Here is a 25,788-nt window from a genome sequence, read left to right on the forward strand (position 1 = left end):
CTGAAAATGTATTAGTAACAACAACTATGCAATGTATCCCCCTGCAGACGAGGCAGGTATAGTGGGTATACACCCCTATGTGTCGTGTTATTGTTGTGCTGAAGGCGTGTCAGCAACAGCAATAATGCAACGGACCCCTCTGCAGCATGGCGGGCTTAAGGGTAAACACCACCTGTGTGAAGTGTTATTGTCGTTCTGAAGACGTGTCAGAAACAACAACTACGACATGTGTCTCCCTGCCTATATACAGATGTGTACAGAACGACTATGTGCGGAACTGTCGTAAAACAGCTATGCGTGGCTGTACCACCAAACTTGATGAACCTACACTCAGGCCAACTATATGCGCGAATGCACCACCAGTGAACGCACATGTGGCCAATCACAACCGATGGCAAGGAATATGCATGCATGTAGTAACTATTAAGACCACATACCCGTGCACAGGGCCACACCCCATGCGCTGTATGAGCATGTGTGCGGCACAAACGCTACGAGCGTGCAAGCTTCACAAACACTGCAAGCGTATGTACAGAACACATGCCACGAACGCACGCACAGCATGAATCCCACGAGCACATATATAATACAATCCTACAAGCATGCACGGTGTAAATCCTGCGAGCGAGTGTGCAGCACAATTCTTATGAGTGCATGTTCAGTATGAATCCTATGAGCGTGAGAACCGTATAAATCTACGAACGTGCGTACAGTATAACTCCTACGAGTGTGTACACAGTATAATTCCTACGAGTGTGTGTACAGCATGAATCCTACAAGTACGTGTGTAGTATGAACCCTACAAGCGAGTACAAGCGTGTATACAGCATGAACCTACGAGCAAGTGTACAGTATGGATGCTACAAGCGTATGAACCGTATGAAACCTACAAGCGTGTGTACCGTATGAATCCAACAAGCGCGTGTACAGTATAAATCCTACAAGCTTGTCCAAGCGTGTGTATAGTATGAATTATGCGAGCGAGCGTACAGAAAAAGGCTACAACTGAATGTACTGTATAATCTTAACGTGTGTAACGTATGAAATCAACAAGCATATGTACAGCATATCCTACCAGTGTGTGTACAGCATAAACCCTACAAGTGTGTACAGCATGAATCCTACAAATATGTGTACAGCATAAATCCTACAAGCATGTTCAAGCGTGTGTACAGAATAAAAGCTACAAGCATGAATCCTACAAACGTGCACAAGCATGAGTACAGTATAAATCCTACAAGCAAGTGTACAGTATAGATCCTACAAGCGAGTGTACAGTATAAATCCTATAAGCGAGTGTATAGTATAAATTCTACAAGCGTGTGTACAGTATAACCCTACAAGCGTGTATATAGTGTGAACTCTACAAGCGTGTATACAGTATAAACCCTAAAAGTGTATGTATGAGCCCTACAAGTACGGTATGAATCCTACAAGCGTGTGTACAGTATAATTCCTACAAGCGTATGAACAATAAGAATTTCACAAATCCTACAAGCATGTACAAGCTTGTGTACAGTATAAATGCTACAAGCATGAATCCTGCCAACGTGCACTGGCGTGAGTACAATATGAATCCTACAAGCAGTGTGCCGTATAAATCCTACGAGCGAGTGTACAGTATGAATGCTACAAGCGAGTGTACAGTATGAATCCTACAGGCGAGTGTACCGTATAAATTCTACAAGTGTGTGTACAGTATAAACTCTACAAACAACCCTACAAGCGAGTATACAGTATAACTCTAAAAGCGTGTATACAATATAAACCCTACAAGCGTATGTACAATATCAGCCCTACAAGTATAGCATGGATCCTACGAGCGTGTGTACAGTACAGATCCTTCAAGCGTATGAAAAAAAAAGAATCTTACAAGCGTGTGTACAGCATAAATCCTACAAGCGTGTGAACGGCATGAATCCTACCCGCATGTGTACAGCGTAAATCCTACCAGCGTGTGTACAGCACAAATCCTACAAACGTGTGTATGTTATAAATGCTACGGACGTGTGTACAGCAACTATGAGGGCATGTACACGGAACAACAATATGATCGTATGTGTAGAACAAATAATAGGAGCGAACAATTACATGAGCATGTATCGACCAACAACATGTAAGGATCACATGCACAGATCAACTATATGCACAGACCAACTGTATGAATTAAATTATGAGCGTGTACACCGACAACTATTATGAGCATATGCGTAGAATAATGAAGCGTGTGCCCGGCACAACCACATGACCATCTAAGTGGAAGGAGTGTGTGCATGAAAGACTATGTTTTTTTATTTTTTATTAATGTTTTTTTTTTTGATGCGTAAATAACATAGCGAAACGCATGAAAACCGTAATTTGTGCAAATAACGTGTAAGATAGACAGAAATTGTGAACTGACAGGCACCAAAAGCTAAACAATACCCCTTTCCCGTTTGTTAATGACAGAACTCCCACACCTAAAGTGGGGCTCTCACTCAGATGGTTATCCCACACAGGACAACACACTGACTACTAACAACTTGCAACACATCGAGAAAATACTTGTAACTGCAGGGGGAGGGGAGAGAAGGATAGGGAGGAAAATAGGATTAACACTGCTCAGTGAGCACGCCTCCATCCACCCCTGCAGCGTAACTGACCGCAGTATAAGCGAGAATTGAAGCTGTGCAACAGCTGGAGGCACACTGCCCAGAAAACACTGAAGTATAGATATAAATAGATGGAAAAAAGAAATCTGCGAGGAAGTGAGTTTAAGAGACAGAGGTTGGAGGTGAGCGCAGCTGTTGGCGTTGTGCGTCTGAGACTAGCCAGATTGGCAGCTGGGGGGGTGGTATGTGCCCACAGGGTGGGGCGGAGCGGCGAGTCCGATTGAAGTGCGCGTCTCTGTAGAGATGCCGGAGACACATTTCAGATCCTCCTAGCAGCACAGCACTTCACTGTACATGGAGCATACAAAGCCAGAGCCTCTTGTTCCTGCTCCATTGAACGACAGTGAGAATACCGAAGGCAGTGTTGGAGATGAAAAGGTAGAGAGGAGCAGACTCACACAGACAGGGTGTAAAAAACACTTGCCCGAGACGGCAAGTCTGACACGACAGTGCCCGTATATACCGAAATAACCAGGGGCCGGGCTGACCAAGGGTTTCCCCGAACTCCAGCTTACCTCCGGAGTTCGGGGACAACTAGCGTTACCCGTGGTCAGCCGCGGCCACTTACCCCAACCCCACCGGAGCGAACTTCCGGTCAGCTGACACGTGCAGTCAGCTGACCGACGTGAACGTGACACCACCCCCTGCCGACATCACGTGACGAATCCGCGACCGAAGAACCCACGGCGCCCGGATGTGAGGCTGCCGTGGGTTATTAAAGGCAGCCCGCTCCTCCCACAAACTCAGGCCAGCTGCGCAGGCCTATACACTTATTAAACAGGTTTATTTAGGTTAGTCAAAGGTGTAAAAACAATGTTCTGGCTGTGAAAATTTGAATTCAAACATACCGTATGTGTTTTTGTTTTGTTAGTTTTTTTTTTGCATGTTATGAATAGTGAGCACTGAATGATTTGTTACTGTTTAATATATAACTTCCTTGATGATTATACAGTATAGCACACAGTTTATAGTTTTGCAGATTGCATCTTGAAGTAACTGTGCCATCTGCTGTTATTGTGAAGTAATGCAGGGAGTAGCCCAAGTTTGCCTGGCTATACACTTAATTTCCACCATAGATATTCAGCAGTGTGCACGGTGCAGAAGGATCCCATTAAAGACAATGGAGGATGTTTATCATTGGTTGGCCACCTTTTTTCTTGTTTGTTTTAGGCACAACATTTTGCTTAGTTGCCGTTAATGTGGGTTTTTTGGTGAAGCATTTCCTAATCAAGTGTACTGTTTGGGGCACAGTGAAGCACTTTATGCAGTGGCCATGAAGTTATTTTGTGCGGGTTTTTTTTTTTTTTTTTTTTGCACACAGCCACTTTTTTGTGCAAACCTACACCACCTAATAGGACACGTACAAATGTGTCGCATGCAAGAGCACAAATCTTAGACCTAGCTCTGCATCTCACTGGTTACTATAATTGTGCAAAGTCCTGTGCACTATTTTGGTGAATTGTGAGCAAGTGTGCAAAAAATACACAAAGCAAACATGGATAAAATCTATACTACCTTACACCAACATTGAAATATGTCCCTCATTGGGAGGCTGCTGCAGCGGAATTTCAGAGTGGAATTTTGGCTGTCCGGCATTTTCTAGGAGTTGTAGTTTGCCACAGCTGGAGGCATCTTGGTTGGGAAACACTGCTATTATGACATATGTCGTTGTTTGTACAATGCTTGTTTATTTCCAGTGATTGTATTAATGGGGTATACAATAAGTGGGAGGCCAATGATAAATAAACTGCTGTTTGCAGTTGTGACCTCCACAATTCAGCTTGAGGGACAACACAAACTTCTGAGATATCAGTCAAGTTGAGTCGATTGTAGTATTTTCATATAACGTTGCACAGTAATACATGGGCTTGGGACACTCAAGACTAGAACTCGGGAGGAACAGTTTTTCCCATATAACAATATACTGTGTATGAATAGTAATAAAGGAATTGCTTTGGGTGTGGCTGTTTTATCAAGAAGATATTGCAACCAATTCAAAACCGAAACAGAAGCTGGCACATAGTAATGTTAGTAATGTTGGCCTTATCTGTTTTGTGACCCATGACTAACTTTTCCAAAACATTGGTGGAGATAATAGTTTCTGTGTTTCCAGTAAACAAATGCAGCAATGCCTATAAACCTTTGAGCACGTATTCACCTGTTACTTCATCAGTAGTGGTCTAGATGAGAATCAATAGCAGATTACATACTACCATGCATGGTATATGAATATGACCACCAGTAGTCATATACTATACAGCACATATCTGCACACCTAAATAATAAAAGGAACAATTATAGGAAAGGCTTGTATTTTTATATTGGTCAGGATTGTGCCATACTTGCCCCACTTCTTTGTCTTCTTACAACTTTTAAAAGAGGTTGGCAAGAGGAGCAGGTAGCTTTAAAGGGGTACTCCGGAAGCACTGGAGGGTCTGGGTCCCGACCACGGGAACGGAAGTTTGTGACGTCACGACTCCGCCCCCGTGTGACGTCACGCCCCGGCCCCTCAATGCAAGTCTATGGGAGGGGGCGTGACGCCCCCTCCCATAGACTTGCATTGAGGGGCCAGGGCGTGACATCACACGGGGGCGGAGTCGTGACATCACGAACTTCCGTTCCTGTGGTCGGGACCCAGACCCTCCAGCGCTTCCGGAGCAGAAACAGGTGGCGGGACCCCCGCGATCAGACATCTTATCCCCTATGCTTTGGATAGGGGATAAGATGTCTAGGGGTGGAGTACCCCTTTAAGGGGTTAAATATGACTGCAGGATCAGACTACACACAGAGCTTTATTTGTAGTCTGTAACCATGGAAACATATAGGCCTCATTACTAAAAGGACTGTTTCCCTTGCATAGCCTATGCTATAGTAAGGACAGAGTGGCCATGTTCTGAATAGAATCTTCTCATGAATGTGTACTATGTTCTTCCCACAGTCAGTGGTACAGCATTATGAGCCAGGTTCAGTCATCCACAGAGCAGGAAATTCGGGAGATGCACGATGAGCAAGCAAATCCACAAAATGCTGTGGTAAGTGGAAATCCATTCATCATTCAGCCAAGCGTATTATTCAGTGATTATTGTAATCCAAGTCTGTTTTAACTTTTTTGTGCTAGACAACATATATCTGTCTGGCAGTGCATTCCTTTTTATAGAAGAGTTAGGTTTATGGATGAATCTGCTCCTGTACACTCTATTGTACCTGGAAAGCAGAATATTATCCGAATGAAAGATAAAAGGGATAACATATTTTTATTACACTGTCCTGACACTGGTGGCTTCTGGACCTTATGTCGGTCATCGGGGCAATATTGTGTTTTTTTTTGTAGGATTTTGTGAAAGGCAGACCAAATGAAGGCTGTGATCTGTCCCCGGTACAACCAGATGAGCATAGTTAACTACTAAATTGTCACCTACAGCTAGTTTGTTAGAACATGTTCTATTTCTGGGATCTGAATCCGGGATCTTTGGGACCAGTTTCTTCACTATTGCTATATCTGAATGTATTAAAATATTGATACAGGAAATAACTTTAAGCTAAATTTACATCTAATAATTACTTAACGTGGAGCATACATCAGCACACCAGCAAAATAGTATGATGATGTATATTGTGGTGCACCTACTCCTAGTCCTTTGCGTCCAATGGATGATCAAACTCACAGGACATATAAATATTATTAAAAAGTACCTGTCACCAAATAAACTGTTCTCAACTACCTCAGGCTATGTTACCTAACTACTCCTAACAGTCCTCCTGCCCTTAAAAACAATTTCAGAGCTTTAAAAGGCTGTGTATCTTACCTTTCTTCTTGCTCTCATAGTGCAATTTCCCAGTAGGAGAAAGTGGGCATTTCCCAGCAGGCATGACATCACTGAAGCCTACTGAGGGACAACTTCCGCCCTCACATGGTTGCATTGCTGTGATGAATAGAAGACCTCAAGCTCTGTGCATGTTTCAGTCTGTGCAGATTTCAGTTTGGCTCTCCTTCAGATGTCAGTCTGTACAGCTTTCTGTGAGAATCTGTGGAGCTTTCACTTTCTGTGCAGCTGTCAATCAAGCTCAGTGCAGAGAAACACTTCCTAAGTTCAGACTCCTGCCATGCCAGGAGGAGACTGAACTCACTGTAGTAATTGTGGCAGGGAACAGATCAGAGCCATCTAGTGGCCGTTTTTTATATTACATTTTAAACATATTTATGTTGATAATTTTAAAAGCAAGTGAATGGGAAAGTGTCTGCTAATTACACAAGGAAAGCTATATTAAGTTTTATTTGGTGACAGTACTCTTTAACGGGGTATTCTGGACAAAAACATCTTATCCCCTATCCAAAGTATAGGGGATAAGATGTCTGATCGTGGGGAGCCCGCCACTGGGACCCCCCGGGATCTCCCTGCAGCAGCCTGCATTCTGTGAGTGGCTGCATCTGCTTTTTCTGAAAGCTCCGGGCTTCCTAGGCGGGGATGTGACGTCAGGCAATGCCCCCTCCATTCATTTCTGTGTGAGGGGGGCGTAACGGCCGCAACGCCCTCACCCATAGAAATTAATGGAGGGGGCGTGGCGTGACATCACGTCCGCGTCTCGGAAGACCGGAGCTTTCAGAAAAATCAGACGCAGCCACTCATAGAATGCAGGCTGCTGCAGGGAGATCCCGGGGGGTCCCAGCGGCGGGCCCCCCCGTGATCAGACATCTTATCCCCTATCCATTGGATAGGGGATAAGATGTTTTTGGCTGGAAAACCCCTTTAAGGTCAAAGTCAGTGTTTTCCAAGCACGATCCTCAGGTACCCCAACAGGCCATGTTTTCAGAACTTTCTTAGTCTTTCACAGGTGATATAATCATGGTCATTTCAATATGCATCATTCCAATTATATCACCTGTAAAAAACTAGGCAAATCCTGAAAATATGACCTGTCGGGGGTACTTGAGGATCGAGCTTGAAAATCACAGGTTATTTGTAAATCAGTAAAGTAATACAGTTGTGAAAGTATCTGACAAGTCTTCAGAACCCAGGCCCACTATAGAATTCCCTCGGTTATGTAGATAAACAGTTCCTGTTGTAATAGCTAAACAGATATTTTGTCTTTATACAGGGGACGTTGGATGTTGGCTTAATCGATTCTGTCTGTGCTTCTGATAACCCTGATAGGTGAGTCTTCACTGCCAGATGAAAGGAAGCCTTCACAAATGGCATGGAAGTATGTTATGAATGTGCATTTATTTGATAGCTGTGTAGCACCAGCATATTCCAGCACATTGTACCATGCAAAACATTTAGATAGAAGTTATTAAAGGGGTACTGCACTGGTCAGCATTCAGAACTAAATGTTCCGAACGCTGTTTTCGCGCTGCGGGGCTTGGCCACGCCCCTTGTGATGCCATGGTCATGCTCCCTCAATGCAAGTCACGCCCCCTCCCATAGACTTGCATTGAGGAAGCATGACCATGACGTCATGAGGGGCATGGCCGACCGAGAAAACCGCGTTCGGAACATTTAGTTCCGCTGACCAGTGGAGTACCCCTTTAACAACTACATCGAGACTATGCAGCATATGGATCATTTCACACACTAGGAAAAAGCCCTGCCATGTTAGTTCACAAATCTCTTTACTAGACCTAAGTGGTTAAAGGGCTTGGCTTACGAGACATTTAGAAGGATACATCTACAAAGTTTTTCCATCACGGCTGTGCAGCTTTACAGTAAATAACAATGATAAGACTATTTCCACCTATTTGATATGTACTTACCTGCTAAGTGAGGGTAAATAATTCTTGGGCCATCAGCTGTTGTGGAAACAGTGTCCATGTTTAGTTTACAGCCAATAACATTTTTCCTCCTTATTTCCATCCTCAGACCAAATTCATTTGTAATAATCACCGCAAACCGTGTTCTTCATTGTAACTCGGACACACCCGAAGAAATGCATCACTGGATAACACTGCTGCAGAGATCCAAGGGGGACACCAGGGTGGAAGGACAGGAATTCATTGTTCGAGGTGAGAAACAAGTTATTCCACCTTACCTATCTATGTGTTTTAGTGCAGAAAAATCAATATTTTTACAAAACATTTTTGAAACACTATATTATCTGTGAATGACAGTGGAACCTCTCCAAAGACCACCTCTTGGAGAAAACCACCTATTTGTCCAGACCAGATTTAGCAAGACAGATTTTCAGTCCATTATACATTTTCTGTAAAGAAGACTGCCCCCTTAGAAGACCACTTTTTCATCCAATTTTGAATGGTCTTCTCATAGAGGTTTCACTGTATTTGATTTGTTCCCCAATTTCTTTTAAATGACAGGAAAAACACCCAAAGTAAAATTTTCCAGGATACTTCTGGTATCTTTGTAGTATATTAGTTCTATCAGTACCTCTCTCTAAGCCAAATTGCATGAGTATATGGATGTATTTTGCATCAATATTACGGCCAAGTGTTCTGCCCTGAACACCTGACCTGAACTGACAGTGTTACGGGGATCTGATTTACCATTTGATTAACCATTTGGAAATGTGAAGGTTTTTAAAGGATGTTCCAGTTTCACTAATAAAGTGTATTCATTGTATATGCAAATTGTTCTTCGTAACATACATTTTATATGAATATGAGTTCTATAACTCTGCTTGCTTTTTAACTTCAAGGGGGTTAACTCTCAGTCCTGTCATTTGATGGATGCACAACAGCAGGGCTGCTTGCAGTTGCAGTACAGTTATCAGAGTTATATGTTATCATTCTCTGACCAAATATGTGTCCATAACATGGTTAGGACAGATTTTTATTCACTGGAAGTAAACAAAAGTAAAGGCTCCAATTGAATTAGATTTGAAAATTGCATAAAAGTTATTTTCACAATAAATAACTTTTTTTTGTTAAATGTAATACCCCTACAAATTCCTTCTAGCAGTACTGAGCTTGTATTGAGAGCCCTCCCTATTGTAAGGAAGTCATTTTGGTAAAAAGAATATATTAATGGGATTTGATTCATATATACCGGTATGCAAGTCCCCCAACAAGGAAATAATTCTACTGCTGTACAAATCACTAGTCAGACCACACATGGAATACTGTGTACAGTACTGGGCACCAGTGTACAAGAAAGATATAGTGGAGCTGCAGAGGGTTCAAAGACGGGCAACCAGGGAAATACGGGGAAAGGGAGGACTACAGTACTCAGAAAGATTATCAGAATTAGGGTTATTTAGTTTAGAAAAAAGAAGGCTTAGGGGAGACCTAATAACTATGTATAAATATATGAGGGGACAGTACAGAGATCTCTCCCATGATCTATTTATACCCAGGACTGTATCTATAACAAGGGGGCATCCTGCACGTCTAGAGGAAAGAAGGTTTCTACACCAGCACAGACGGGGGTTCTTTACTGTAAGAGCAGTGAGACTGTGGAATTCTCTGCCTGAGGAGGTGGTCATGGGGAACTCTGTAAAATAATTTAAAAGGGGCCTGGATGCATTTTTGGAGAATAATAACATTACTGGTTCTGTATACTAGATTTATAGGGACAGAACGTTGATCCAGGGATTTATTCTGACTATCATATTTGGAGTCGGGAAGGAATTTTTACCTCTAGTATGAGGGTTTTTGCCTTCCTCTGGATCAACTCAGTAGGGACTCATTAGGGTTATAGGTTGAACTTGATGAACTCTGGTCTTTTTTCAACCTTATGAACTATGTTACTAGATAACTTATTTATATATAATGGTTGACTGTAACACCTGCACTTTAAATGTACACATTTGCTTAGTTGCATATACTGAACCTATTTTATAGAATTATTATTATCATTATTAGTGTCCACCTACTAGCTACAAAGGATTTGATTTGCTTTGACTTTGCAAAGCCACAACATAATTAAACTATATATTTCATATATTATAGGAGAACAAGACAGCACTTCAACTAATATTGTATGTATTATGTGATAGGTTGGCTGCACAAGGAAGTGAAAAATAGCCCTAAGATGTCTTCATTGAAGCTTAAGAAGCGTTGGTTTGTCCTTACCCACAATTCATTAGACTACTACAAGAACTCGGAGAAAAATGCTGTAAAACTGGGCACTTTGGTCCTTAACAGCCTATGTTCTGTGGTACAGCCGGAGGAAAAAATCTTTAAAGAGACTGGTGATTAAACCTTCCTTTTTCACATTTGATGTGTGAGTTGTTATATGTGTATATGCGTAATAAGTCAACAATTGATTTGTTTAACAGGATACTGGAACGTGATTGTGTATGGACGCAAGCACTGTTATCGCCTTTACACAAAGCTGTTAAATGAAGCCATTCGGTGGACCAGTGCTATTCAGAATGTCATTGACACTAAAGCGCCTATAGACACCCCAACACAGCAGCTCATACAGGATATCAAGGTGAGCATCTAGTAAAATGAGTGGTTGCCCGATGGTGCACTGCATTAGTAAGAGCTGGATAATATAACGACTTAAAAGGATTTTCCAGGATTACAAATACAGAGCTGCTTTCTTCCAAGAAAAGCACCACACCTGTCCACAGGTTGTGTGTGGTATTGCATACCACATACCACTCCATACCACACACAACCTGTGGACAGGTGTGGCACTGTTTTTGGAAGAAATTAGCTATGGTTTTTCTATTCCTGGATAACCCCTTTAAGTGTTATTTGCATTATACAGTATCTTGATAACTACCACAAATATAAATATTGATAATACCACTTTATATATTGTGTTGCCTGAAACTCATTCATTTACAAACATTGTGTGACATAGCTCTATTGTTTCGCAGGAAAACTGCCTGAATAATGAAGTTGTAGAGCAGATATACAAAAGAAATCCAATTCTGCGTTATACTCATCACCCTCTGCATTCTCCATTGCTGCCACTTCCCTATGGAGACATCAACTTAAATTGTAAGTAATTTTTGTATATATATATATATATATATATATATATATATATATATTTATATATTTATATATATATATATATATATATATATATATATATATATATATATATTAAAGTGATCCTGTCACCTGCAAATTGTATATTATAAAGCAGCAGTAAAAGAACAAGAGACGCTTTCTTGTGTGATACCCTCCAACAGCTAGTTGCAAACAAGTAGGTGAGCCAAGAACTGACTCACCTGGGGCGGTTGTGCTAATGGCGGCACAACACGTACAAAGGCATGGATCAAAGGCTGCAGCTATTTCCTCCGAGACGCTGGACTGCATGTTCTGTAAAAATCTAAATCCACAATCGCACCACCAAGGAGGAAAACGGAGCGCTGCCCACAACTTCATGAAAGATGATATTTATTAAAATGGAATATAGAAACGTACAACACGTTTCGAAGCCAGAGCGACTTCTTTCTCAACTTCGAAACGTGTTGTACATTTTTATATTCCATTTTAATAAATATCATCTTTCATGAAGTTGTGGGCAGCGCTCCGTTATCCTCCTTTATTGGTGCAATTGTGGATTTATATTATAAAGCAGGAAGAGCTGAACAGATTGATATATAGTTTTGTTTGAAAAGACTGAGTATACCTTGTCTTTTATTTATTTAAAGGGGTTTTACCATGATCCACTTTTCACAACAAACTTTATATTTTATAAAGTTGAAAAAAATGCAGACATGGCTTTATACTCTTGCTCTGCCTTCTTTTTATCCTCTCCCTTTTATACGAAAATCTGTGTGGTGGGCGGAGCTTCTGACTATCACATTGTTTGCTTTGAACTTCATTTCCCAGCAGTCCATTGTACAGATGCTCATTCCTGTGCTGCATGAAAAATCTCCTCTTTATAATGGTAAAGTTATCTCTCCAACTCCTGACACAGCGTACATTTTTATTATAGGGAATAATATCCTTCCCTGCTCTCCTCCTGCCAAGTGAATTTAATGCTATAGACTGTAATATAGAACCTATAGCAGTACATAATGTATATTTACCTTATATTGGCCAGTAAATATTTAGCCAGGCAAGCAGACTTCCTTAAACATAATTATGTAAGTGAACTGTATGTAGTGAAGCAGCTGTATATATATATATATATATATATATATATATATATATATATATATCAGAGCACTCAGCCTATATTAGTAGGGTCACCTTTCTAAATATTTTTAGATTCATATAAAGCATCAGTTTAGACATCGGAAAATCCCTTTAATCTCCATTTATTCCATTTAGTCCAGTGATTGACAGCTATCTCTGTAAGCACATTCACATGGCGAAGGTTATCATTTTCTGAAATTTCTATACCAGAAATAGGTTTTTTTTTAATTATTTTTTCCCCTGCAAACTATATCATTTTGTTGGAAATAACATTTTGGCCGGGTTCACACAGCAGAATTTCCGGCCAGACAAAATCCGTTTAGAGATACCAAGTGCGACCTCTTCATTGCATCTACCTATATATTGACTGCGCACATTGAAACTAGCCTTCTATCAAACCCTAGACAATATAAATGAAGAGAAAGTATTGCTTTTCTACCATCATGGTCACATATTGCATATGTAATATGCAGCCACAAAGTTGGGTGACAGCCAAATTATAGTATTTTGCAACGTGACACAGCACATGCTATTCATTAGATTCTATTAAGGTGCAATGCTTTCCTTCCCTGTTATAGTAGTATGAAGTGCAGTCATGCAGTCATATACTGGCTATATAGTGTAGTCCACTCAACCCCCTTAAGTAGTTATCGCTGTCAGCAGAGCACTTTATGTTATTCCCTGGAAAAGGCCTTTAATGAAGTGTATTTAATATTCCATTATGTTCTGAAGATTATCAGATAGGCTCGGGAATTAATCACCCATGTAATTTCTTGTTCCAGTATTAAAAGACAAAGGCTATACAACACTACAGGACGAAGCCATCAAAATTTTCAATTCTTTGCAGCAGCTTGAGTCTCTCTCTGATCCCGTCCCAATAATCCAGGGCATTCTTCAGACCGGTCATGACTTGCGACCTTTGAGAGATGAACTGTACTGTCAGCTTATCAAACAGACCAACAAAGCTCTGCATTCTGGTAGCACTGGGAACCTTTATCATTGGCAGATACTCACTTGTCTGAGCTGTACCTTTCCACCGAGTCGCAGTATTCTGAAGTATCTTAAATTTCATCTGAAGAGGTAAGAAAGGAGTTAATTTAGTCCTTACACATAGACAGATATATAATGCAAGGTTGACCACTATGTAGATTTATCCCCATCAGGTCTGTAAGTGCAACAGTCATAGGTTGATCAAATTCCTGGTGTTTGCCTCTGGAGCAAATGACAAATCATAGGCTGCCATTTACAATGGTCTGTAGGTTGCCTATTGTTGGCCTTATCATGCAAGCATGCTTCTTGGCCAAGTGTATATGTTTGTTTCAATATGGAGAGAAGAATACATCTGGCCATATGTTTCCGCTGAACCAGCCAATTTTAGCCCATCTAATGTATGCAGGGAAAGAAGGATTGAGCATACTGTATTTCAACTGCCTGATACTTTTGTTCTTAGGGCAATAAGCGACTACCAGAGGAGTCTCACAATAGCTTTTTACCCTCTTCCCATCCGGACCACATAAATGTTTGGCTGAGCGTAATGTGCATATTCTTGGGGGTACGAGTAGAGATACCTGTCATACCATATGTGGATGGCTAACTAAAGCTACTACCAGGCACCTTTGACATGAAGGACTGAGGTACATTCAGGAGGCTTCCATACACATTAGCAGGCCATAGATGGCTTCATAACAAATCTATGGCTTGTTGATAGGGTGAAGCATAACCACAGAGTATTTGATTATTCTCCTTATCTCACAACCTCTCAGTGAGAGTGGCCCTGTGAGTGAGAGTATATTCCAAATTTCATAAAACAAGCTACAGACTGGAAAGGTTTCATTGATCTATATACGATAAGGAGTCCATGATTTAAAGGGGTACTCCAGTGGAAACCTTTTTTTTTTTTTTTTTAAATCAACTGGTGCCAGAAAGTTAAACAGATTTGTAAATTACTTCTATTTAAAAAATCTCAATCCTTCCAGTTGCTTTATGCTCCACGGGAAGTTCTTTTCTTTCAAAAAAAAAAAAATCATTTTCTGTCTGACCACAATGCTCTCTGCTGACACCTCTGTCCATGTCAGGAACTGTCCAGATTGGTGATGTCATCTCATCTGCAGTGCAGGACGCCGAGATGCTGACGTCCTGCGCAGCGAGTGTGATGATGTCACCTATCGCGCTCATCCCTGCAAGGAAGGCTCTTTAAAGGCTGCAGCAAGAAGATGTAAATACTGTAGCAGTGAAATACCTTAACTTGCCTAATGACTCAATAAGGGAGGACCTGCTTATCACCAGGGGTTAACTTATCTTCTTAGGGGGCTTAATTGTTAAATAGGAGCCCTACCTGCTGAGGGTAATATCTATCTGGAGGCCTGTTCACCAATTGGGAACTAAAGTATACAGAGCCTCTGGCTAGACATTAGAGAGACACCATCTGGGGTTTTACACCTGCGGTCTGTTCATTTTTTGATTGTATGTGAACCTATTGGGAACCCCACTGATCATTTGGTAGGGCTCCCCAGTTGCTAGACAGGCCCCCAGATAGATATGACCCCCATCAGTGATGAGGATCATATTTCTCTGGGGCCTCTATACATACTTGGGAGCCCTATCTGATGGGGGTCATATCTATCTGGGGGCCTATGTACCTACTTTGGAGCCATACCTGATGGGGGTCATATTTATCTGGGGGCCTGTCTTCATATAGGGGAGTTCTACCTAATGGGGGACATGTCCATCTGGAGCTTTGTTTGCCTACTGGGGGAGCCCACCCTTCTTATCCACTGGGGGCACATATTTATCTGGGACATTATTTACTTACTAGGGGCAGGGATGTGGAAATCCTATCGCCCGATGACCAGGACATGTAGTTCCGGGCACGCGGCAGGTAAATTTTTCATAGAATTAGCCTTGTATCGGGCAACCAGGGCCGGACCGACTTCCCTTTATTTTTATTATGTATATGTAAAAAAAAATGTGGTATTGGTGTAATCAGGCTGTTCTTACGTATTAAAATAATATGTAAGTTTGACCACAAGGTGAATGGCAAAAAAAAAAAAAAAGAAACCCCCCCCCCAAATTTGCATTTTGTTTTAAATTTCACCTCACAAATAATTTTTTTCAGTTTCCGAGCATAAGTTATGGAAAAATGAAAGGTGTCATTACAAAGTGAAATTAATTGGTCGCGCAAAGAACAAGCCTCGAATTAGTCTGTTGATGGAAAAATAAGAGTTATGGCTATTATAGGACGAGGAGGAAAAAACTTAAGTGCAAAAACTAATAAAGACCATATTTATGTACTATTTTGGTTGAAATTATTTTGTCTACCAGGACAAGTGGATTTTCATGAGGGACAAGTAGATTGTGCTCTGTTTTAGTCCCTTGGACAAGTAGGTTTTTTTAATTTCCACACCCCTGTAATGCTTTTGTATCTATTGATATTTTATTTTACTTTTGTAGAATACGAGAACAGTTCCAAGGATCAGAGATGGAAAAGTATGCAGTATTTATTTATGAATCACTGAAAAAAAACAAATGCAGAGAGTTTGTGCCATCTCGAGATGAAATTGAAGCGTTGATCAAGAGGCAGGAAATTACCACCACTGTGTACTGCCATGGTGGAGGGGCCTGCAAGATCGCCATCAACTCTCACACCACAGCTGGCGAGGTGAGACCTGGCATGGATTGGCATTATAGTGTGGGGAAGGTTTTCAAAAATCAGTTGAACTAACTTGTACAAATTGTCTAAAGCAACCAAACCGGATTTCATTTTTTATAGGCCCGTTTGGCAAATAAAAGTAACAACTTAATTGTTGATATGTTGAGCATGTTCTATTCTTTGGATGGCTTTCAAAAACATCTCCATGCTTCTTAACTGATATGCTAGTGAAATGTTAGTTCATATACAGTATGAGGATTACTGTACTTTATTTTATCAAATGATAATTTGGGGTAAAATTATAGGATTATGTATAATCTTGTTCTCAGTGGGGCCATCCCATCAGGCAACCTGCTCTGTATACAAATAACTGTGCTTTTTTTTATAGCCAGAGTGGAAAACTGCTGCAATAGCAGCTCTACTTTAGAGGACTTGGCACAACATATTTTTACCCATTGTTTAATGTGTACGGTACCTCCAATGTTTTATTAACTTTTATGAAAAATTACTATAGTGATAATACTTCAGTGTAATGTCTACACACCATAAACTTACATGCCATTCATGAGAAAAAACTATTTTTTTTTTTTTTTGTAGGTTGTAGAGAAGCTTATCCGCGGCCTAGCCATGGAAGATAGCAGAAATATGTTTTCCCTCTTCGAGTACAATGGTGTCACAGAGAAAGCCATTGAAAGCAGAGCTGTGGTTGCAGATGTACTGGCCAAGTTTGAGAAGTAAGTTTCACATTCTCAGTGATCACTAAGGTTCAAGACTAGAAACTAGATGTGATCATCATACAGTATAGGGATATATTTCTATTACATTCATATGCAATCATTTAATCTAATAATTTGACATTATAAATAATACATATATACAGTATCTGCTTTACCATTGTTTTTCACCGGACAGTTGAACGTGGGTTTAGGAATTGCTATTTCTTAATTTTTTTGCAATATTTTAATTGTTTTATTATTGCCTTGTGTTCAAAAAAGGAAATTTTAGGGTGAAAACGAGGATTATTGCTGATAGGTGGGGTAAAATTAGGGTGTATCTAAGGCCCGTTCATCCTGTATATCAAGTGCTATTCTTCATTTTGTGTATATTACAGTAAATTGCAGATGTGAATGACTTGGCTCTAAAGCCCCTCCCCTTGTTTGCTAGACATGGAAGGTTCTGCTTGCATGATTTATAACTGCACGTGCAATTGCTTTGCAAGGTTTAGCGTGGCTTCTCTGGCCTATCACATGTGTGCTGTAGTCAACAACAACAGCACAAGCATTTTCAAGATGCAGAGTCCTCTGTATCTATCAAACGGGGACAGGCATGACTTTAGAGCAGAGAAGTCTTATAGACGATGGCACAGCAGACCCCGGGCCGCACTTCTCTGACATTTAAAGGGCTACTCAGCACCTAGACATCTTATCTCCTATCAAAAGGATAGGGGATACGATGTCTAATCACGGGGATCCTGCCGCTGGGGACCCTCGTTATCTCGGCTGCGGCACCCCAAACATCCGGTGCACGGAGCGAACTTCGCTCTGTGCCAAATGACTGGCGATGTGGGGCATGATGTCACAGTCACGCCCTGCTCATGACATCACGGCTATGCCCTCTCAATGCAAGTGTATGGGAGGGGGCATGATGGACCCAATGCAAGAGATCGGAGGGGCGGGGGTCCCCGGCGGCAGGACCCCTGCGATCAGACATCTTATCCCCTATCCTTTCATAGGGAATAAGATGTCTAGGGGCGGAGTACCTCTTTAAGGGCCGCAATAATAATGAAAGGATTAAAGCCACGCAGTGCATAAATAAAGGAATGACTTGTATCCTTTATGAGAGTTTTGTAATACAGTGTCAGCCGTTTGGTGGGGGGTTTCAAGGGGGCAGAATCACTTTAAGTATTAGATTGTGTACTAATCTCTCTGTGAATTTGTCAGAAATTCATTAAGGAATCTAATACTATTTTTTTTTTGGCTCTCAAAGGCTTTCAGTAAATGCAGAAGCAGGAGACAGGCCATGGAAGTTCTACTTTAAACTGTATTGCTTCTTAGACACAGAACATGTACCAAGAGACAGTGTTGAATACGCATTTATGTTTGAACAGGTAAGACTAATGTGACTACTTTCTGAAAAACTTTGCCCCACACTTTTTTATGTTGATTTATATTACAAAACAAGACTGTGATAAATGATGTAATACATTGCCCATTGTAATTCCGAACTTGACAATCCGCACTATTACACTTTTCCTCAGGCACATGAAGCAGTTATTCGGGGCCACTATCCAGCACCTGAAGAAAATCTACAGGTTCTCGCAGCTTTAAGGTTACAGTATTCACAAGGAGACTATAGCCAACATACAACTGTACCAGAGATGGAACACTTTTACCCTGTTCAGAAACTGAAATCTCGAGTTTCCCAGTCCACCAAAGTGTCCACACCCCTCGAAAGATCTGAGAGAAAGAGGTCTAGTTTCTTGGAAGGAACCTTAAGGAGAAGCTTTAGAAGTGGTTCTGTGAGCAAACAGAAAGAAGAAGAAGACCAAATGTTTGATATGTGGGTTAAAGAAGAGGTGATGTCAACCAGGACCAATATTATTGACAAATGGAAGAAACTACAGGGAATGTCTCCAGAAACATGCATGACCAAATACATGGCTCTGATAAAGGAATGGCCTGGCTATGGGTCAACCCTGTTTGATGTTGAGGTAAGTAAATTGTATTTATTAGAGGGAGATATGAAATTAAATGTTTTTTTATGTCTTTATGATATGTTGGGTAGGCAAATAGATATGTTCTCTGCAAAGTGTTTCTTTACTTTAGATGTGTAGATCCCTATAAACTTCTAACAATTGTTGCATTTTGCTTTTTCTGCAGTGCAAAGAAGGTGGATTTCCACAAGAGTTGTGGTTGGGTGTAAGTGTTGAATCTGTTGCAGTCTACAAAAGAGGAGAAGGAAGACCTTTGGAAGTGTTTCACTATGAACATATCCTTTCTTTTGGTGCTCCATTAGCCAACACCTACAAGATAGTTGTGGATGAGCGGGAGCTTCTGTTTGAGACTAGTGCGGTAAGTATTTTTATTTATGCTTAAATTTAATCTCACTGAAATTTACTATATGTCATTTAAAATCTGGTCAGTTGCACATCTTGTCATTGTTATTAAAGAAGCCAATGAACAATGTGCAGAATGTTATAGGGGTTTGATTTAGTAATCTATGATCTGTAGCTGTAGTGTTTCTGTGAGCCAGTCGCATATGCAGTCACATGCCCATGCTCCTGGTGTTTATCTCTAGATTGCATATTATTAAAGAAAAAAACATATTTGTACCGTGTTAGCTAGGAGGTAGAACAGATAAAAAGTGAATTCTCAGTTATTGCTACCTTTTAGTAATTAACTTAAAAAAAGACATTCATTGTTAGACTGCAGCTAAGCATGCATGTCAAATAACTGCTGACAGACAGCTTTCTCTCTTAATCTCCACATACAAGTGCCCACTTGGTTTGGCTGATTGTGTATTTTGAATAAGGGAAGGGGTAAAAGTTGCTGCCAGCCTAATGCCAGCTGCTTTAATCCTAGAGAATAAAGGAATCAGGCATGTTGAAATCCTACAAGCCCAAATCTTTCCTTACCTGCTATCTGCTATATGGCAACCATGAGATGGTCTTTAAAGGGGTTATCCGTAGAGTAACTTTTTATATAGTTGGTGCTCAGGCAATTGGTAAAAACAAGAACAGGTATACTCACCTCCTTTGCTCCTCCTCTGCCACCAGTATCTCGGAGCTCTTGTTCTGTTCTGCATCGATTCCGGGTTAGTGGATGCTACATGTATTGCCCACTTAGCCAATTAGTAGCTGAGGTTGTACAAGCAGTCATTGGCTGACATGGTACATGTCAAGCAAAGAGACCCGCTGTGAGCATATGCTAAGGTCTAGGTACTGAGCCAGCCACCAAGGAATGTGCCAATGGACTTAAACAGTGTGACAGAGAACATGGGGAAGCCTTGAGCAGTCAAGGTGAATTGTGTTATTGGGATTCATGTATCCTGTAGGCTAGTGAAAGAAAGCACAGTGGGGCCCTTGGAGATGTTCTTAGTAGAAGCTAGGGAACCTATGAGTCTGACAGATTGTATTGTTTGGGAGCCAGGAATCTGAGTTGCAGGTGTCTAAGGTCTCTGTCTGCCATGTCAAGTATGTAGTGAGGACTCTTTATCAGACGGCTGAGTACAGAAGTTTGTGGAAAAAAGGTGGAGGTGTTGTGAAAAATGCAATGTTTTAAAGTTTCATTGTTATTGTTGTGCAAAGTCTGCTGGCACTTTTAAGGAGGCAGTGCCTCTTAAAGATACTTGGGCCCAAGTTTCAGCAGAATGGCAAGATAATGGCATAGTAATTGTGAGCCATTGTATACACGAGGATAATGCAACCCCTTAAAATTATTCTATGTGGTACAGCTTGTGGTAAAGAGTAGCATCATTAAGGCCCATAGTGGCACAGTTAGGGTGCATTTACACTATGTTTACGAGATCTGGCTGGTATGCTACGGTTTTCAGTCCAGCCACAAAACCGGATACGGGGCAAAAATGAGCCGACCGGAGTCACTATCTGACTGGGAAACAACAGCAGCCATTTTTGAAATTTCCCAGCCGGAAACGTGGTGTGAATGCTAAGAGCCATTGGTCAAGAGCCATCATGGGCACAATCTGACCTCTTGGGGGACTCTTGGTGAGATGCACTGTTCTCTGGGTCATGGCACAGAAAATACTATAGTAGTAGTTCTGCAACCATTTTCTCTGTTTAAGAGAAAGTGTCCAACCTAGTGTAGAAGTGTAACTGCTGAGCTTGTTGTGTATCTACATGAGAAAAATATTTTGTTTACTACAAAACAACATTCCTATGAAGGCGTCATTATCCCTTTTACAAGTATCAGTTTCATGTTAACTACTTGTAGCAACAACAACAGAATAGCAGATGCATACAAAGGCATAGCAATGGGAAGTGCAGTGGTAGCAGTCTCACACTAAGAAGATTAGAAATGGCATATTACAGGCAGGAATCCGTCCACACATTTTGAAAATGAGGCCTAGGAGCATTAGGTAATGCCAAAATCTCATGAGCTATAGGGAGAGATATTTAGATAAACGGAGACAATGTATGGGTCATCTAATAAATAGGTTAATAATAGTTTTATGTGTGAAGGTGCAGGATTAAATGGGTTGGCCCACAACTAAACAATATTATACTCTACATGCAAAGCTCCTCTCAAGAAAAAATAATCTAAGATCCAAGGAATGTGCTCTCGAATCACCCAAGGTGCAAGAAAAAGTGCAAGAAAAAGACGCCCCCCAACAAACCTTACCCTTCGCCCCCTGACCAAAAGGTACCTGCAAGGTTCCAGGTTCAATGTCCATTTTCACCAAAGCTACTAAGGGACCACAAATGCTCCCTGCATCCCCCTTGGCGTTAGCCAAGGTATCTGCCTGCAGAGCCGTAAATGGTCCCCTTTGGACCCAGTATGAAAAACATTATACCAACACTACATCACCTTCACTGTATTTACCCTGAATAGCGTCCCCCCAGCCTTGCAGAGAACTGCAATCCCATTCAGGTCAACAGGGCCAACTGCAGTGCCTGGTACAGCCAAATAGGTGGGAGGAAAAACCCAGAAGGTGGTGCAGGGCCACACTAGTGTCATTCTCATGACCGGTCTTAGAGGTTGGACCCCCACCATGTCATGGCAAATCCTAGTAATATGTCATAACGTTATAAGAAAGAATACCGCTTTCTGGAATACAGTATTTCAGTAAATAATGCCTCTTCCCTCCCAAATATCTCTATGGTCTATAAATGAATGTATAATGTATGAATATTTCTAACAGCCATTTAAATCATATATATCCTTGGCAATAACCTAATGTGTTTTTTTTTCTTTTATCTCTGATAAAGGTGGTCGATATTGCAAAGTTAATGAAGGCATATATAAGTATGATAGTAAAGAAGAGATACAGCACTACGCGGTCAGAAAGTAGCCATGGAAGCCAGGGAAGTTCTAGGTGAAGACAGTGCCTCTCACATATTGCCTCTGACAATTGCTTGAGCCTTGGCTCCAACTGAAAGGTGCTTCAGAAATACATAGCTGGACTTTACCCATCTCACATCCAGGCTCTCACAGTCAGGATGATACAGTGCCTAAACTATTAGAAAGGACAGCAAGATCCCAAAGTCTCATTGCCTTAGATTATAAGACCCTGCTTTGGATGCAGAGTGATGTGCCTTTAAACCGGATACCCATATGCCTCCAAACTGAAAACCTGCCCTACTGGTTCCTGAAGAAGAGTATTGGATAGCTGCAGGCAGCCTTCCCCAGGACCCCATTAATAATGCAACTTTGTATTTTTTGGCAATCTTGTCTTGTTTTAATTCCAGGTATTGAATGAAAGGGGAGTGTCAATGTGCAATGCTGTGTGTATATTTTCATTCATCAGTTACATGTGATTCAGGTCTGTTGTGTGTTTGCTCCCAGAGTTCAAAGGTTCTGAATGTTATAATGCCAGTTTTACCATTTTGTGTTACTTTCTCACTGTAGCCAGTATACACCCCTGTCTGCTGTATTGTAAATTAAGAGGTGACATAGCTACTAGAAAGAGTACAGTATTTATAAACTGCCTTATTATGAAGATTCTTTAATATGTCAGTAGCACTTGCGCTACAAACATTTTCTTTACTTGATACATTTTGCCATATTAACTTTGTTGAAGTGCTTGTAAATAGGTAAATGTGAGTGCTTTATTTTTCTAAGGAAATTTTTAATATGAAGCAAAATATTTCACCACCTAGTGGTCAGTAATGGAAAGGCTATATGTTAAAAGATTTGCTTCATTGTATGTATAAACTCTTGACAATAAAATATGGTATTTAATGTGAATTGTGTGACTTTTCTTTTACCACTGAAATGTTGATAAAAGAGCTATATATATATATATATATATATATATATATATATATATATATATGTATACATATAATTAAATCGTTTTTTTTATTATAGAGAATGTAGGAGATGGAGTCCAGCTCAATATGCAAGTAAAATCCAGTTTATTGGCAGACAAGTGCAGGAACACAAGGGTTACACGTTTCAAGCGCCAAAGCGCTCTTAGTCATAATGACTAAGAGCGCTTTGGCGCTTGAAAAGCGTAACCCTTGTGTTCCTGCACTTGTCTGCCAATAAACTGGATTTTACTTGCATATTGAGCTGGACTCCATCTCCTACATTCTCTGTTCTTCGTGGTGTTGTCCAGCGCCAGAGTCCGTGCTCCATCTGTCCGGGCGGGGTGAGCTGGTTGGACTTGTTTTCTCTTTGTTTTTATTATGTATTATTTCTTTAACCCCTTAAATATGGACCAATTTTTTCCTTAATGACCAGGCTCTTTTTTATTTATTTTTTCATTTGACTGGGTCTCTTTAAATGGTAATAACTTTAAAATGCTTTTTCTGAGTGGAGCGATTCTGGGATTGTTTTTTGCGACATATTGTACTTTATATAAGTGGTGCATTTTTGTTGACATATGCAGCATTTTTTGTGAAAAACTAAAAAATTCCTGGCATTTAAATTTTTATTGGTATCATTTTTGTGATACCTGCTACCTTTTGATCTTTTTTATTCTGCTATTTGTACCAAAATTGGCGAATTTTGCGCTTTTTTTGTTGTTTTTCTTTCTTACTTTTTTTTTTTTTTACGGCGTTCACCGTGCACCGTGCAGGATATTTTACATTATAGTTTTATATGTATATGATTTGTGTTTTTGATCTTTTTTGATGACAATGCAGGGTTTTATTGGGAAAGGGGCATTTTTTTACACTTCATACATGTATTGAACCACCTTGTATTACTTTATTTTTCTCTTTTTACAGGTTATACTATGCTGCAATACATTTGTACGTCAGCATAGTATAACCTGATCTGCAGCAGATACTACAGCCTGTGCGATCCAGCCTGCGGTATCGTGGCACTGCCGTTGGTGAACAGGGGGAGCGTGCTCCCCCAGTCAACACCATAGATGCCGTGATCAGGATTGATCATGGCATCTATGGGGTTAATGCTGCTGGGTCCCGCCGCCGATCTCCTGCACTGCCTGCAGCAGTGCAGGAGATCGCTAGGATGTATGCATACGTCCCAGTGCACGAACATGTCGGATGCTGGGACATATGCATACGTCCTATAGAGGGAAGGGGTTAAAAAAATATGTAAGGCATTATTATGTTCTCCCTGTATTTTTGTAGGTTTCCTCACACACTGTAGAAACATACTGATATGTGAATTTGCCATTTAAAGGGGTATTCCAGGAAAAAACTTGATAGAGATATATATATATATATATATATATATATATATATATATATATATAGGGGATGAGTATTTACCTCAGGGCGAGGCCACCACTCCTGGTGTAACGGAGCTTCAGAAGGCCATTAAGCACTCCGCAGGCATTCTGGGTAGGGGAATATGCAAAGCAGCTCATTACATCACCTTTTCAGGTAATGTTCCCTGGTATCAGTTTAGCTCCTGTTAAGGAATATAAAAAGCTGATCGGGATTTTATGCCAAGCCAGACTACTCCCCAAATGGGAAGTTTCTACCCATCTGCAGACAGCTGTTTCATGGTTTATTGAAAGAGCGTTATTGTCCGTTCAATCAATACAAGTCATACAATAAATTACAATCACACAAAGCATGACAGTACAATACACAGCAAAGGTTACCTAAGCTATACATCGCACACCATGCTACTCTAACACTTCGCTCAATCCTGTAATAGAAAAGCACAAGAGATCGAATAACAAAACAATACAATCTGTGATCGGGGTAGGGGCGTGGGCTGTGGGGCGGGGGCGTGGGGGGTATGTGGGGGCGTGGGGACTATGTGGGGGTGGGGAGGGGGCGGATCACAGGGCCAAACTGCTGGGCTGTATCTTCAAGGAGACATGGGAGAAGGAGAGGGGTCTTCACTCCTCTTCTTCCTCATCGACGGCCGGGCTGTCCAAGATGGAATAGTCTCTAAGCAGGCTCTTGATGCTCTTGATGAACCTGCGGCAGTCCCGGACAGACATGTTCTCCCTGTTGATCACGAGGCGATTCCTGGCAAGCCACACTGCGTCCTTAAAACAGTTCATAAGGCGCCAGGCCTCCTGGATGGCCTCCACGTCGTGGGTCCCAGGGAACAGACCAAATGCTACGATAGGCAGTTCCAGGGTACAGAGTCTCTGAGTTCATGTTCCAGGGCATCCAACAGACCCTGTGCAAAGGGGCACTGCCAAAACATGTGCAAAGATGTTTCCTCCACATAGGGGCACCAGGGGCAGTACCGGGTTGTGCACAGGTTGCGGGCATGCATGAACGACCTGAGAGAGAGTCCTCCCTTGACGGCCATCCATGA

The 25,788-nt window shown here is 41.1% G+C and overlaps 1 protein-coding gene across 3 annotated transcripts in view; it reads left to right on the forward strand.

Annotated features, from left to right (window-relative positions):
* The window catches only part of MYO10 (myosin X), a 239,331-nt gene extending 216,059 nt beyond the window's left edge, over nt 1-23,272 (forward strand). For all 3 annotated transcript variants that reach the window (XM_056520936.1, XM_056520935.1, XM_056520934.1), the window contains 13 exons: nt 5,590-5,683; nt 7,749-7,804; nt 8,510-8,652; nt 10,599-10,793; nt 10,881-11,038; nt 11,433-11,556; nt 13,491-13,788; nt 16,159-16,366; nt 16,955-17,091; nt 18,344-18,464; nt 18,615-19,067; nt 19,237-19,428; nt 22,302-23,272. In XM_056520936.1, the coding sequence (XP_056376911.1) occupies nt 5,590-5,683; nt 7,749-7,804; nt 8,510-8,652; nt 10,599-10,793; nt 10,881-11,038; nt 11,433-11,556; nt 13,491-13,788; nt 16,159-16,366; nt 16,955-17,091; nt 18,344-18,464; nt 18,615-19,067; nt 19,237-19,428; nt 22,302-22,412 (2,290 nt within the window). In that variant the 3' untranslated portion in view covers nt 22,413-23,272. The remainder of the gene's footprint in view (nt 1-5,589; nt 5,684-7,748; nt 7,805-8,509; nt 8,653-10,598; nt 10,794-10,880; nt 11,039-11,432; nt 11,557-13,490; nt 13,789-16,158; nt 16,367-16,954; nt 17,092-18,343; nt 18,465-18,614; nt 19,068-19,236; nt 19,429-22,301) is intronic.
* Nucleotides 23,273-25,788: the final 2,516 nt, after the last annotated feature.

The sequence above is a fragment of the Hyla sarda genome, chromosome 5 (genome assembly GCF_029499605.1).
Source record: "Hyla sarda isolate aHylSar1 chromosome 5, aHylSar1.hap1, whole genome shotgun sequence".
NCBI lineage: Eukaryota > Metazoa > Chordata > Amphibia > Anura > Hylidae > Hyla > Hyla sarda.